Here is a 16,212-nt window from a genome sequence, read left to right as displayed (position 1 = left end):
TGACCTGTTGGAGCTGTGTCCACTAGGATGCTAGTTTTAATGTGTCTGCAAGTGCTTTCACTTTGGTGTCTAATGGAACTTGCTCTCCTTTTGACAGTCATGGACTTTTATGCACAATCCTTTTAACTTAACAGTGAATTACGCACATCAACCTATGAGCACTCAGGTAAAACCATGCTTGTAAAGTTTGCTGCCCCACAGCTAGCTTTTTAAGAATATTCTGATTGGTTAAAACAGTGTTTTGGTTAATAGACCTTGTGGGGCTGTTCCCTGTCAGGCATTTTCTCCTGTATATTGAATTTAGTCTTCCAGCCTTTGCACAGTGCTTTTTTCTCTTTACAGATGATGGCATGGACATACAGAGTTCTGACTGTTCTTTTTGGAGTTTAGCAGCAGCCAGAGTACAGAATTTTACGAAGAAGTTCATTCTTCTTTATATCTACAGTTATATATATATCTATATATACAGTTACATATATTTTCTCAATCACTTATCTTCAGTACGCCTTTGGTTCTTCTCATTTCTATAGTCTCTCCTTCTTTGTATTATGCAGGGGGGCTTTCCCCATTTATGTTTGTGAGTTAGTCTACCTGGGAAAACCTGAAGAAATCAGTAAAGCTCCTTAAGGGCTAAGTGGCAGTTCTACAGTAAGTTAGGGTAGTTCCCTGTCAGAGTTCAGAAAGATAAAAAGATACACAACTTTCAGAAACTATATGGTTTTCTACTGTTGATGCTTTACTGGAGCATGATATTCCCAAGATGGTGCCTCATGACAGGAAACTCAGTGCTTTAAAGTATGATTTCTGCGCTGAAAATGCATGCTGTCTTATAGTGGCCACTTTATTTCTGTGCCTATGAATCAAGGAGAACAGGAAAATGTTTTGCCCCTGTTTTGCATGATCTGTGGTATTTTAATATCCACTTAGACTGTGCTAAATATGACTGATGAATACTGGACAGGATAAACAATATTCATCCTTGCTGTTAATTGAGTGGCTTTGACTTGGAAAATTTTTCATTTTACTTTGTACTAGAAATAGAGTGGAGCTGCAAGGAGTAACTTTGAATTCAGAATTTAAAATCAAATATTTTTTCTTAATTCCTTTTTTCTGTATGAACTTTAGTTTAATATCTGTAAATTCAATTTACTCGTTACTGTCTTTTCTCTTGTTATTTTCATTCAGTGTCACCTCAGTTTCTATAAACATCCTGAATTTGGCAGAAGTTGTAGTTTCATGAGGTAAAAAAAGCCCTTTATGGAAACTGCTGACCATATAGATGTTTTGATGTGTGTAGAATTTTAATTTTGGTTTTTAGAATGAATGTCTTGGCTTTAAGTTCTGCTTGGTTTTGGAAAACTTAGTTATTTCAGTGCTTGAGCAAAATATATAAGAGGTACGGGAATGGGCAGAACCATAACCTGATTCTTTCTGCAAAGGTGCTGCTCCTTTAGAGAATTGTACTGAACTTAATTCCAGCTTCAAATATACAAGTAATCATTGTATATTTGAAACATCTGTATTTTGTTCATGTGCAAGAAAAAGCTGATGTTTTTAAGGCACATGTGCAGTGTTCTACAGTCATATACCTGAAGTTGGAACTGATCCCTTAAACTGTAATACAGTCTCCATTTACTAACAGTGAGATAAATTAAAAGAAACAGCCTTCTCTTGTTTACCAGTTCGATGCATTTTTGCTTTTCAGTCAGTAACCAAAAACTAAGTGCAGCAAAGTAGAAATGAGCACTGTTAAGTCAAGTTGTATGATTTTTTTCCCCCCTTAAATCATTGCTTAAGGGCTTCTGGCCCCTAGCTCAGGAATCCTGCCCAAAAATGCCAGATGTATTACACAGTCAAGTATTGCAATGTAAATAGTGTTCTGTGCCATGAGAGCAGGGTGGTCCACCTCCTAGTTAAAAAAAAAAAAAAAAAAAAGAGAAGAAAAGGGAAAAATCCACATGCTCTGAAATAAGCACAGTAGTTGTAGTGTTATTTGTGTTTTTGGCTGCACAACCAGTATTTTGGAGCTGAAAGAAAACAGATAAATTAGTGCTTTAGACTGGCAGATAATAATTGAAACTGAGATGCTAGAAAGTAAGATGTGTCTTGGCTGAGGCTGCTTAATTTAGTCAAATGGGCATGTAATGAGTAAAATACTAAAGTAAAGGCCATTGCTGACAGGCAAAACCTGTTACTTTACCTTATTGTGAACAGCAGTCTCGTGCACATGGAAGCAGAGTGGACAAAGGATGGGAAGTAGGGAAGGCAGAAGCATAGAGTTCTTCTCGACCTCATGCTGTGTAATGGAAAAACTGGGTATGTTACCGTACCTTCTGAGGATAAACATTGCTGAGCTGTTCTTGTTTTTAATTAAATAGCCTTTGCTGTATATTAACAATGACTTACTTTGCAATGTGCTTATCTTCTTCAGATGCGGCCGTGGATACAGGAGGTTTATTTGCACATTTTTCCATTTTGTGTACGAACGTGTCATTTCGTAACACTTAAAACTAGCTGAAAGGAGATTCCACAAATCTGACCTGAAAGGAAATTGCCAAGGGTGATGCAGTAATCAGATTTACGTTTGGGTTATCTGGCAAATCTGTGAATTGCCATAGCTTCCTTAGGTGTGTGCAGAGGGGAAAGGGGTTATATAGCGACTTATTTGTATGTGATAAACTGTGTTTAAATAGCTACAGGAATGTAATTCCAATGCAGATCTCAGTGTAATCTCCTCAGTGAGATAACCAGAAGAAAAATAAGCTTTAGGAACTCATTTAAACCTCTCTCTTCCTGCTAACATTACGATAACATTAAAAAAAAAAACCCCTATCCATTACCACTTTAAATTTTTCTTCCTGAGTTACCTTGTCTGTAATGGTAAAAAAAAGTATACAGATATTTGAAGAAGATACTTTCTTGTACCAGTTTTCCTAATGGGTATTTCCTGTGCATTTATCTTATTTGCCTCTCGATACAGGTCTGATTCTGATTTATTTACACCAGTCTTATTCTACTGACTTCGAGTGGTTTCCCATACTCAGAAAAGAAACCCTTGCTGTTTAGAAGCTGAGGCTGGTTAAGTGGTGGATAATAGAAAATATGATATTCTGGTGCAAATTATTAAGATCAAGAAACAAAACTAAACCATGTTTAGTATGACTTCCAACTGTAGATAAAAGCTATCAACTTAAAAGAGTTGTGATCAGGCGTAAACATCTATTAACTGCTCTTTCTAGAGATTTGGGGAAATAGGATGACCTTTTTTATTCTTTTTTTTCTTTTTTTCCTCTTTTTTTTTTTTTTTTTTAAATAGGCTACAGTTTCACATGGCTTGCAAAAGAAATCTTTCTCCCTTTTTGTTTCCCACACCAATTGATTTATCATTTTGCTTGCAAGCAGACTTAGAATGTTAGGGCAGGAACACACTCACTTTTTTCTCGTAACTTTTTTGTTGCGGACCGAAACCAGTTGACTTGAATAAATTTTTCTGTGGCCTGAATGAAGCCAGCAACGTGGAAAAATCTTGCCATTCAGAGCCGTCTGAATGTACATTTCAGCCACACAGTAAGCTGTATTGGTAGGCAGTGGACTGCTAAATACAACCATTTTTCGCAGCAGAGAGTTAGACAGGTGATTAGCATAATTAGCACAGAGTAGGCTATACATATGGTAATGTTAAGTGTGTAAATGCCAGCTGCGGTGTAAAATTTATGTCAGGGGTCGACAGGGCTGTGCGAAAGTATTGTGTTACAGCTGCAGGTCAAAGCCTCCATTGCTCTACCCCCTTTTCTCTTGTTGGTGAATGCGCTAAACAGAGGAGAAAGACGGACAGAAATATAACAGATAAGGCTTTGATTGAACAGCCTGGTTCTGTGCAAGAGGGACTGCTCTTAAAAAAAAAAAAAGTGTAAAACCAAAAAAACCCCAAACCCAAAAAACTACACACACACACATGCGAAACAAAAGTCCCCCTCTTTCACTATAGATTTTATTTTGTATCATGCTGGCTACAAAAATGTTGCTGTCTTAGAGCGATGTCATTACGATGGGGTGAGGGCGATCTTTGAGGGGGGAAGTATGAGGTTGATAATTATGGTTTAAGGAGCAAAACCAAAAAACTTTAATTCACCATCTCCTTTCTGCATTCCAACCCACTTTTTTTTTTTTTAATGTCTCTGTTACTTACTGCACTTAGGGGGCTAGGAATTAAATAGTCTTGAAGGTGACAGTGTTACATGTAATAAAATCTCAACAGTGCAACAATCTTTGAGCTGCATGACTGGTTTTAGACTAAGTGCCAAAATTTCCTCTGTGGTTTTGTGTGTGGGTTGCTACACTTATTCCCCAGGTTCCTCCCACCTCCTAAACCACCAAATTCTTTATAAATTAAAAATGACTAATACAGGTTTATTCTTTTAAAGGAGCACAGCGTTGAAGGGTACACATCTTTTTAAGCAGCTGATGGGGAAATCTGTAAATCTCTTTGTTGCCATAAACTGTTCATTCATATATTTCACTTGCAATTCCTACCCCCCCCGGCCCCCCCTGCCTTTTGTATTTTTTGTAGTTGGCTATAAGGAGTGGTGGTGTTGACAGAATATAGTTCACACCACACTGACCTTGTGATGAAACTTCCTCACAGCCGCAGGGGGTCCTTATGAATCAGCCCCTAATCCAGCTAATCCCGCTTGCAACAAAATCATGAAAGTGGCTCCCAGCGATGTGTGTTTCCCTGTGCAGATGCAGCAGGAAGGGGCGGCCTTGGAAATGCAGCGGGACGGTGGTGCGGTGCCGGCTGGTCCTGGGGGCCGGGGGCTGCCCTTGCGCGGGGAGGGGGTTCCTGTTGTGCCCGGGGTTGAAGGCACCGGTGGCGGCTGCGGGGGGAAACTGAGGAGGTGCCGGCTGACAGTGGGGTCTGGTAGAGCCTGCCGTGTGTCTTGGCAGCCTCCCATAGTTGCTGGTTCAAAGGGAGAACGGACCATTGTTGCAGTCTGGTGGGCTTGGTAACGAAGTGAAATTACCTGCGTGATCGGAGTAGCCAAAAATGGAAAATAAAGGTTGTGTTGTGGGGTGTGTTTGGTCATTTGTTTAGCATTCTTTCCCAGCCTTTTCTGCTTCAGAATAAACTTGGCCATATGGTCACCCTCTCGGAGTATCTGACGGGAATCTCTGATTGCATCCCGCACAAAATGAAATGCGGTCTTTACTGCTTGGTGTGAATAGCAAGCAAACTATGAAAAATGGGCCTCCTGACAGATGCAGTACTGTCTTGGGAGCTGGTGGCCAGTAAGAAATATCGAGGTGGGGGGAGCTGTGACAGGCAGCAGGTTCGGTGCTGGGGGGAGTGCTGACCTGACCTGATTGTGTCCAACAGTGAGAGCAGTTCTGCTTCAGTGCAAAGCCATTCAGAAGGAAGCTGCTTAGGCAACAACAGATGGTTCAGCAAGCAGCTGGTAGAGAATACTTGAAAGAAACTGTACCCTGTTTCATAACATGTTCATTCCTTTCATTTTTCTATACGTTAGTTTCACTGTCTCCTCAAAGCAATATTTAGGAAACAGTATCCCCTAAAAGGTTCTGGATGGTTTTTTTTATTGCTGTTTGCTGCTCCCTTAAAAAAATTGCATTCAAATTTTGTGCTACTCCATGTAGAGACAAAATTTGTGCTATCCCAGGAGTACAGATGAAAAGACTTAAAAATGCTGCTTTTAACCACACAGGAAAACAATTACATATTTGAGGAAAGGGCACTGAGAGGTTAAATGAAAAGTTGGGCCTAGAGGAAAGCTGACTGCTGTGGAACAACACAGCAAATTGTTTTTAACATATTACCCAGCAGAAGCTCTTATTCAAGTTTAAGTAACTTAAAACAATTATATTCAGCTGTTTTGAAATCCTTAGGTTTAGACCTTGAAGCCCCTTATACCCTTCTCAGCAGAACTCCTGGAAATCTAGTTACTTCCATGTATAATTGAGGATTTTCCCCTGTTACGAAGTGTGCTCAAGTGTTTTCTTAAATTACCGAAAAATAAAGATTCAGCTTTGCTTCTCAGCAGGTGTAAATGGTTACATGACCATAAACTGTTGGAGAGCTGCTGTATTAGCTGCCTGTGCTCACTCTAGGCCATCTTCTTGATTTCTAGGAAAAAGCAGAGTCTAGAGTCCTTTGTTCCTTTGCCACTTCATCCAGAAAATTCAATAGTTGGGCTTCTCCACCAAAGGCTGTGGCTTAGCTCTGACCTGAAGGGACCATGTCGTTGGAAGAAAGGATAGTTTGCTCTCCATGCCCATTCATTCCACAGTCTCTTTGTCAGGATGGTCAACAAGGATGCCAATTGTGGCAGTGGTTTTCTATAATCTGGACACCTGCCTGCTAGGAAATGGACTGAGACCACCAACTCATTTTACATAAGCTAGCAAACAGCTGTCAGATGGTAAACAACTTGTGGTCACTATTGTTCCTGGCTGGATTAGAACCAGTGACCCAGAGGTGAACAGCTCATATCCTGTTACCAAGGGCATGTGTCGCAGCTCAGTAAGCAGCTACTGCGTTTTATGTTTAATTGGAAAGTTTGAGTTGTGTGTACCAGTTTTGCATATTATTGTACATTTCAAAGCTGCTTGCATGTTTTGTTTTTTTCAGTTTGTAGTCTTCAATTTATTCATTTTTGTTTGTTTTTCTTTGCTGCACTTTTCCAGTTTTTCAACCCAGAGGGGCACCAAGCAAGAAATCCATCAAAAAATGTCTACTTTTTTAACAATCTATTTTACCCAATCATAAATAATGTTTTTCTGCCTATGGGCAATACAGATGCATACATGTAAAATGAGCTTTTATTTGATTTTTAGAAAGAAAAGGTTTTAGCTCTTAAAATTGCAGAGAAGGTTTTCCACTACAAGCAGAGGCAGCTGTTGTTGGGCTGTCTTCCTGAGTATGCAGACAGCTTTGTGTCCTTGTCACAGCTCTAAACTTTGTCAAACTGTGACAGAATGAAAAGCCATCTTTGATGTGTGTTTTTATTTTTGCTATTCATAATCATGTCAGCGTTAATGAAATTTGTAACAGCAACACTGGAGTCATCCCCAGCATGTGTGAGCAGAAACTTAACTCATATCATATGATGGGTTGCGAGATAAAAAGCATCCTTTTGAAGTGCTTTGGGGTTGGGTTTTTTTGGTAACTTTTTTTTGCATTTGTAGGCCACAGCCTTTTATCTTTGCTTTCTTTCCCTTTTCTTTTTTTTTTTTTATTTTTCTTTCTTTTTTTAAGCAGAACCAAAGAACCTGGTGTTACCTAGTTCTCAGTGTGACGGAAAAGGTTGAGATTGCTTCTGTATTTTCCTAGAAGCCAGTGGAGCTAAAAAGGGATTGACGTCATTTAAATCTTCACATTCGGATGTGATAATATTCTAGACAGACAGTGTCCTTTTGCTGGACATTACAGTGGGGGAGAAGGAGAAGTGTAGAGTGGCTGCCTGGATGTTGGGAAGGGAGATGGTAGGGGAAAGGGAGATGGTAGAGCACAGACTGCCTTGACATGGGCAGACACAACCGTCACCAGCAGAGTAAGTTCCATGTGAGATAACCTAAGACACAGCATGGAGTTTTTGACTGCCTGTAGTCCAGTGCTGGCACAGATCATGTCTAATTACATGATAAAGATTGTAATTTTTCATTGATCTGTTGCACAGCCTATTGAATGACCATGTAATCTCTTTAAGATGCTGATTGCTTACCACTGTGTTCTAGCTCTTGTAAACTCATCATTTCTCAACGGATTTTTTTTTTTTTTGGTAGCTTAATTTCAGTCACTCCCCATGAAGTCTTTATTTTCCATAGTTAAATACATGAGCAGAAAAAAATCATTGCAGGTAGCCAAAACTTTTTTATAATGTAATCCTGATGGGTTTACATTCTTAGCATCATTAGAGTATCAGATACATGAAATATATATGATCATGTCTTGCAGTCAGTAATGAATAAATTCAGAGGTCAACCATGTAAGCCAACAGCAGTTCTGAGTTTAAAAGCAGACAGCATTTTAAAAGTTTAAAGAAGTGAACGTGCCAGCCAGTCTCATTTCTTGTACTGACTAAACTTAAATTTCAATTAAAGTGTTTTGGACTTCCTCCCAGCAGTTTTACCCCTGTACTCTACCAGTCAGGTCTAGAGGATGATAATTCTGAGGAATGTGCTGTCTTCCCCGCTCTTCTGTCAGGATGCTAGCTAATACTGTCTGTGTGCAGAAAAACTGTATTCTGTTCCTGACAAAGAGCAGCACAGACAAGCTCAAACATCCGAGAGAACATGAAGACAGAACTCCCTAGAGAGCAACAGGAAGCTTTAAATCAAAAGGCCATTATTTTTCTGTGCCCAGTAAGAGGCAGGGTAATCTTCATATCTGCCAGAGAACTTCAACTCTTTATCTCAGTTTCTTTATAGGAGGTTTTGATCCTGTGTGAGTAGTACTTGGCTGTTATGTTTTGTTCTCACGAGGTCTGTGGTCCTTTATCAGTAAAAATGGAAATCATCATTGGTGTCATTAGTCTTTTGCTGTGTGGCAGGTGTGAATGCTTGTAATCTTCATATGCAATTAGAAAAGGGAGGGGAAGCTGTGGCTGGGCTGACTTTACCTGCGTATCATTGTAGTGGACCAAAACTAGTTTCATTTTGTAGTTTTTGAGTAAAACCTGTATACACATGTAATACAGATAAACGTGGGAACAGCAGAAGGAGAGGCTACATGAGGAAGCAGAGTAGAAGCAAGCCCTTAACAGCAGCCAAAGTTGAGGGAGATAGGCTATGTAGGATGCCAGGGAGAGAGGTATGAAGAAAAGGATCCTTCCTGGTTCCCATCCCGGCAGAGAGAGGGTGCTGAAGAGTGAGAAGGGAGGGAACCTGCAGCCTTCCCCAGCACTCTCCATGGGTGGAGCGCATTGCATAGCAAGGGGCTCTCTGGTCTCCTTGCAAGTCTGAGCTGTTCTTGTCTTTCTATGCACACAGCTGCGAAGGTTGAATCTCAGGTGAACACACTGGGATGTTATTCTCAGTCTTTGTTTTTTATATGGTTACTGAATCATGAAGGGTTTTTATTTTCTGTTTCTCTTTGGTTCCTGTTGTGCTGATAACAGGTATTGCAAATTGCAGAGGTTGCCTGCGTTGGCTATTGTGCAGGCTGTAATGTAAGCATTGTAAGGGGTACTGGCCTATGCTGTGGTTTATCAAAAAGGGTCAGCATCTTTCAGAGGGATGAAATGAAAACATTGTTTATGTGAGGTGTCCATGACTTTTAGAGGTATGATTTTATTGCTTTGAGTTGGCACTGTCAAAAGCTGGTCTGGATTGCTCTAATGATACACATTTATAGTCCTGGAAAAATGAAAAAGATGGTGTTGCTCGAACAAAGCAGAAGTGCATCTGCCCCCCAACAAGTGCTCAAGTGGAAACACGTTAAGGCCTATAGTCTTCAGAAGGGAGGTTCTTCAGAAAATTTTGCTCCGTTCACACACCTCAAGCTTGTCACAGAAGAACTTAGTCTTCAAAACCAGTAGGTATTTCTGTAAATCTTGGCTTTGGTTTCTCAAAGTCTGTCCTCCACATTGGTAGGCAAGCATTTTTATCCCAAGTGTTTGGCTCTCAGGAATGTTCTTTTTTAGAGGGAGCTTGCTGTCTACTAAGCTGCTTGTTGCACAGTTGTGCATAAGGTAACTATTGAATGGTTAACAGAGGTAGTGTTCATGCCAGAAAAAAATAAAACCTCAGGCAATTCCAGTAACCTGAACTGGAACATTGTAAGATATTCTGAAAAAGAAATATTTCATGCCTTTTGAGCAACTGGACAGTAAATTAACAAGCAGTGATTTTTGGCTATCACTCATTGCTTGATTTAGGATTGATCCCTTAGCATAGCAGAGGTCGGACTTACTCCTGAGACTGCTCAGTGTGGAAGGGACTGCAGTTCCCAGTGGTGGATTCCAGAGTTCTTTATAAGCATATTAATGTAATGACATCTACATTTTGAATGCTAATTGTGAGAAAGGTGTAGGTAAGACAGTGACATTCGCACTGGAAATGAGCACATGAGCTAAATGACCCATAACTTCGAAACTGTTAGTAAGTCAGTGGAAGGAAATCTGTCAGAAATCATGCCAATGAAAACAAATACAGTTTCACTCTTATGTCATTGGAAGGTGCATCAGTGTTGTGCAAATGTACACTAGAGGCAAGCAAGTTTTGTTTTTCTGGGTGCTTCCCACTTAAGATGCACTGAAGCATTTTAATGTGTGATGACTGAAACACTGGGACTGTGACCCCAGTGCTTGGTAATGGGATCTACAGCCTTTCACCTATAGGTCATGGGTTCAGGTCTGCCTCAAGTTAAGGATGACTAAAACTTGTTACCACCTGGCAGCTGTTCATTGCTCTTGGGGGAGGGAGACATGGTGGTCCTTACACAGTTCTTAGCAACTCAGCATCCATACTGACAATTACTGCTCTCTTCAGGCCCTTCAGAAGGGCAAAGAATTTAGTACCTTCGCCAGCTTCTGTTCAAGTTGGTGGGGATGCTCAGGAAGAGCAGCAGTGTATTTCATGGTATTGCTCAAGGCAGATCTCATGTGTTCTGGTGAAGAGCTAAGAAGGAAGCCTGTGGATGTCAGGGAGGGGGAGAAGAAGACACTTTCCTCTTCTCTGGAAAAAAACAGGTTTTTAACAAGAACTAATACTCAGCAACAAAGATGCTGTCCGTAAAACTGTCTCATGTTGAACACTGGCCTTCCAACACATTCTTGAGAATTAGCAACTGATAAGTGAGAAATGGTGCCAGGACACTGGTGTTATTACTTTGTCGTGATTTTTTTCATCCTTTTTTTAAAAAAAAATGTTAGCTAAATTGTACAGATGGCATAGTATCTCTTTTCTGGTAGGCAGACACCCAGAATCTGATGGTGCTGATGGAAGGATGGTGTACAAACTGCTGCATTGTGTTACCACTGGCCATGAGACAATGTACCGATCTGTAATTTAAATTGGCATTTTGGCTTGTGGGAATTTGTGCCACCAACTTGGCGTCTAGGCACTAAATCATAATGAATCATGTGATAAAGGACTCGAATGCCATCAAGTGGCTTTTGATATACCAAAAAAGAAGAGTGATGTGTGGACTTTGTCACCAGGATATTAAAGCGAAGCAGTTCTGTCTGTCTTTGATACGGAATAAAATGGGAAGTATTGGTACGTATGCTATAGATACAGTAGCATTTTCAGTGTAAAATGTTGTTGTCACCAAATATAAGACAACAGGAGTCCATGAAGGAAAACCACAAAACACCACTATTTTGTTCACTGGTCATATTTGCCATTACATCATCTGTCTTACAGTGTGGAAATCCTATGATGACTATAATATATGGTGTTTGTTTTGGTTTTTTTTCTTACAGATGTAAGGAATGACTTTCTGCAGGGCGTGCAAGTGTTGAGCACAGTATTGCATATCTTCAACGCAGTACGGCCAGAGGCTTCAGGCACATTTCAATGACATTTTTAGTGGTTTAGTGGTTTCTCTCCTAGGTTTTTGCACCAGCTCTGGATAGTTGGGGGGAGGGGGAGGAAGGTAACAAGAGCGCTTGATTTTAAAGAAGTGCGTATTCAGCTGTTTGTACTGATTGTGGAGCCTTAAGATCTCTGGCAGCCTCTGTGATCTTTGCAAACTTTCGATTTAAGTAAATGAAAACATAACTGGTAGAAACTTGTTAAATTTCTTTTTTTGCCTTCCATTTTGTTCTTTGTTACTTCTTACTTTCAACAAATACTGTTGAAAGGCCAGTGATATATCCACTTGCTTCTAGTCTGTCCATATGTTTTCACATAATCTGATTTTGCCAGTCAGAATTTTCCTCTGCAATCTAGATTTATTGTTTCTTTGTACCTGAGTGTTATGTTGTATAGTATCTACATTCGCCTGTGGAGTTATCTTTATTCTTTTTGGCTGATGAAATGTACATAATCGACGTATCAAAGAAATAATTAAATGGCGTAATGCCTTAAAAAGAATGCGGAGTGGATCTGCTGCTGGGTTCTGGAACACGCGCACGCCTTCTTGGGTGGTTTTGCTATTCCTGTTTTGAATGTTAAAGAGGGAAAAAAACAGCTTCTGTTCTCATGACTGGCTTGTGTGATGCAATTTTGATTAGCTAAATCTGCCTTGTTCAGTGAAGTTAATGTGGTTTGACAGGACCTTGATTAGGAAGCAGTCATTTCTGTTGATAGTAAACAGTTGGTCACTTTCAGGAGAGATAGGAATGCCACCCTTTGTCTTGCATGAAGTATGATTTGTTGGTTCAAGTCCTGGTTAAATTCAAAAGGAATGTATGGGTGGAATAGAAGAGAATATAGCACCAGGAGTAGAAGTTGATGGTAGACTCCACAGCCCTCACAGAATTGGGGCTTTATTGTCTTGTCTGGCATCGAGACACAAAAGGAGGAGACAGACATTTTGTCTTTGGAAGCACTTGGAATGTAAAGGACTGCAAAAGAAAGCTCTGGTTTGAAGACAAACATATTATGTTAACTCTGCTCCCTTACTCCCATCCCATATTCCTGTAAGATAAAGGAAAATTTATTAGCGTGTGATAGACTATTGGTTGATGGAAAAAGGCAACAGTGAGCATGAACATAAGCCTGATGGGTGAAAGTATTTTTAGGGTTTAATTCTTGATAAAAATTAACAATAGCTTTTTGTTATCATGCATATGCAGTCTCAATGATTATATGATCTCTCACTGTAATAAGAGGGATATAAAGAAGTTATAAAGGGACGCTATGTAAGGAAGTTGTACTTTGATTTTTATTTTTTTCTTACTGTGAGCTGGTCGCTGTTACTTGGTGTGAAGGAGGTAATGCCACATGTCACAGGCTGAAAAAATGGAGTGCTTTGTGGAGACATTTATTTCTTCAAAGAATTCTTGAACTAGAAATTAAGCAATGCTTCATGCCAGAATGACTGTAGGGTTTAATTGTTGCGGGTCTCATTCTGACAGCTTTATCCATGCAGGGGCCCAGCTTCTTGCCTGGTGGTCCTCGTAGCCCGAAGGAGGTTACGGGTGGGTTGAGGGCCCAGGTGATTGAAAAAGTATGTCCCTGTTCAGGCTTGGGAATGTCATCTCCCACACTGCCAACTGGTTACAGATCAGTCTTCCGTTACACGGCCTAGGAAGAGATAGACGTACATGACTAATTTCTGTTCGCACTGTTGCAGAACTGAACTTTGGCAGTAATTCAGATCACCAGTGCCAAGCTGACTAGGACTGAAAAAAATGTAACAAATTAGACCAGGTCTGTTGCTTGGATTTAGCAGAGCAATAAAGGTAATAAATTGTAAGGGATGGAAACAACATGTTGGTGGTATTCTTGTCCCCCTCATCTGGATGTGGTCTTGATTCAGCTAATGGACTGAATTAATTGACCCCGCCTCCCACAAGCATTTGCTAGAGAGACTACAGGGGAGGTTATATAAAGTATATGAACTCTAGCTGAATGCTTTTTGTAAGAGGGAAGATAATTTTCCATTCTTACGTAATATTTTCTGGCAAGGCAAATTGCATATGGCTCCCTCTAGAGCCCGTCAACTTTGCAGTCTCCCTTTGCCTTTTTCTTGTTTCTTTTTTTTTTTTAACCATATTTTAATATGGAGCTCATGTGGGTTTAAAAACAGATGTCGCGCGTGAATGATCTCCTGTATCACAGCATGTTATGCAGGTACTGGACCCACTGGGGTAAATTACCTGTGGGACAGTTCTTTCTGCTGCACTCAAAACTGCATCTCTATGTGAACTTGATTTTTTTTCTTTCTTATTTAAGGCTGAAAGAAGTACTCGGGCTCACTTAGTCTTTCACTCCTCCCTTTTTTTAACTGAAGAGAAACATTCTTCTTCTGCCTTTGCCAAATTATTTAGGAGAAGAGTGTAAATTAAAGCCATTTATCTTGAAATGTGCTATTGGAGCAGACTGTTTATACAAGTGTAAGAAATTGTAACATAGTATTTGGTCTGGTCTGTGAGGAAAAGGTTTTTCGTCTTTCTTTTTTCAGTTTTTGCATATGGTATATTGGTTATAATGTAGAAGAAACTGAGGCTCCAGTTTACGCATCAATGTTTTAGTGCAGTAGAGGCAGTGATATTTTAATAAGGAGTATGTTTTTTGTTGCAGTGTTACTAAAATAAAGTTGTTATTAGTTGTGATCAGTTTGAGACAGAATAGTCCATGCACATGGTCACGTTCTTCTGATTGGAGAGTGCTCATCAAGTGAATCCAGAATAAGCAGTTCCCGACTAATACAAAGCTGTTGATATTTATCCATCAGTTGGTGGACGAGTGAGTCGGGAGTTAAATTACACACGGCAGAAGATTGGAGAAGAGGCCATGTTTAACCCCCAACTCATGATCCAGACTCCACAGGAAGATGGTGCTAATGTACTAACAGCAGAAGCACTCCGCCAGCACCTTGACTCTGCACTTCAGGCCAGCAGAGTACATGTCTATATGTACAACAGGTAAGGGGAACAGCAAAAGTTTTCTTGATCATCTGTAACAGCTGAAAAATGGGCACATGCTTCCTTCCATGTATTTTTAAATGGTTAGCACTTCAGAGCCTTTCCCTTAGGACTGTGTTTTGGTGTGAATGTCACTGGTTTCTGATACTTGATGTTGTGGCATGATAACAGTGACAGGTTGCCTTTTAACAAATTAGATGGGAAAGTGCTGTTGGAAGAGATTCTGAGAGTGTAGGGCTATAAGCAGTGTGCTACAGTATTCATCATTTGTCTTGGTAAAGGAGTGATGTTTGTGCTCTTAAACATAGGACCTTATGGATGGGATTCCTAACATTGAAAATCCTTCCATATTAGGTTTGAAATCACTTGCTGACACCATCGTGAGGTACCTAATGACTGTGAAGAGCAGCACAGGTTACTATCCTTCCAATAGTTTCGATATAAAGGGAAATGCAGACGTGGCAGTGGGTGGAATAATAGCTGTTTACTAACGTAGACATAATAGGGTTGGCCATCAGAGTGTCTGTGTGCACACACTGAAGGTTGGGAGTTGTGTATTGTCCAACAAAAAAATAATAAAGGAATAATAATGGAAAATAATAACTGTAGGAAGGTACCATCTTTGGGCTACTGAGATGTCCTGCTAAAGTGCTTCCTCCAGGGTTACTACTTACATGATGTGCCTAGGGGTGCTGCCTGCAAGGCACGAAGCCCCCTGTCTTTCAGCACATCCAACTGATGCCTCAGTGAACTAATACTGAGGCTCCAGTGATCTTCTACGTAGCTCCTGCCTTGTCTAAGGCGTTAGAAGTCATGGCAGTGGATGTTGTACCATACTTGAAAAAGGAAGGCAGAAATCCTAATGGTTTCTTTTCTCCTGCATGTGTGGGTCAGCTGGGAATATTCTAATCCTTTGAGCTAGAGCGGGCTTCTCTCTCATTTGTGTCACTGAGTGATATCACAAGTCACAACAGCTATAAAACGATGGATTTCTGTCCCTTTAACATGTGTTGACTAGCCTGTACATCCAAAAGCAGCTTGATTATTTTTAATGAGTTTTACAGAGAATGTGAGAAAACTGAAACAAGTGCCTAGTCTGTAACTACAAAAAGAAAGGCCTTTGCTTTTTTTGGTGAGGTGTAGTATTATCTATGCTGAACAATATTTGTTCTTTCTCAATGATTTGCTGCCTGAGGCCAGTATGTGTATATGAGTTGCAATTTTAAAATAACTTTACAATAATTGTGCAAGAAGAAAATACTTGTTCTTTTTATTTCTTACAGACAATGGAAATTGGAACATTTGTGTTATAAATCAGGAGAGCTCATCACAGAAGCAGGTTACATGGACCAGGTATGTGTAGCAGGCATTTAGTTATAAGATTTGTGTATTCTTGTGATTCAGCTTGTGCTACTTTGATTATATTCAACTGTAACTGTGTTTTTTCCCTTTCTGATTTTGACAGATCATAGAATATCTTTATCCTTGCTTAATTATCACTCCTTTGGACTGCTTCTGGGAGGGAGCAAAGCTACAGTCAGGAACTGCCTATCTATTGTAAGCATGTTTTTTTTTTTTATAACTTTCTGGTCTGACTGATTTAACTGTGTAACTACGATTTTTCAGTTGTGTTCCCATTGTTTATTCAGATTCTGGTTCA

The 16,212-nt window shown here is 40.0% G+C and overlaps 1 protein-coding gene across 4 annotated transcripts in view; it reads left to right on the top strand.

The window, feature by feature from the left end:
* PTCH1 (patched 1) overlaps positions 1–16,212 on the top strand; it is a 75,451-nt gene that overhangs the window by 15,542 nt on the left and 43,697 nt on the right. For all 4 annotated transcript variants that reach the window (XR_012584915.1, XM_074569989.1, XM_074569988.1 and 1 more), the window contains 3 exons: positions 14,363–14,552; positions 15,836–15,905; positions 16,018–16,109. Coding sequence is in view for 3 of the 4 variants with exons in the window: in XM_074569989.1 (XP_074426090.1) it covers positions 14,363–14,552; positions 15,836–15,905; positions 16,018–16,109 (352 nt within the window). In the remaining variant the exon portion in view is untranslated. The remainder of the gene's footprint in view (positions 1–14,362; positions 14,553–15,835; positions 15,906–16,017; positions 16,110–16,212) is intronic.

This window comes from Larus michahellis, chromosome Z, assembly GCF_964199755.1.
Source record: "Larus michahellis chromosome Z, bLarMic1.1, whole genome shotgun sequence".
Classification (NCBI taxonomy): domain Eukaryota; kingdom Metazoa; phylum Chordata; class Aves; order Charadriiformes; family Laridae; genus Larus; species Larus michahellis.
This window is presented reverse-complemented; position numbering and strand designations above follow the sequence as displayed.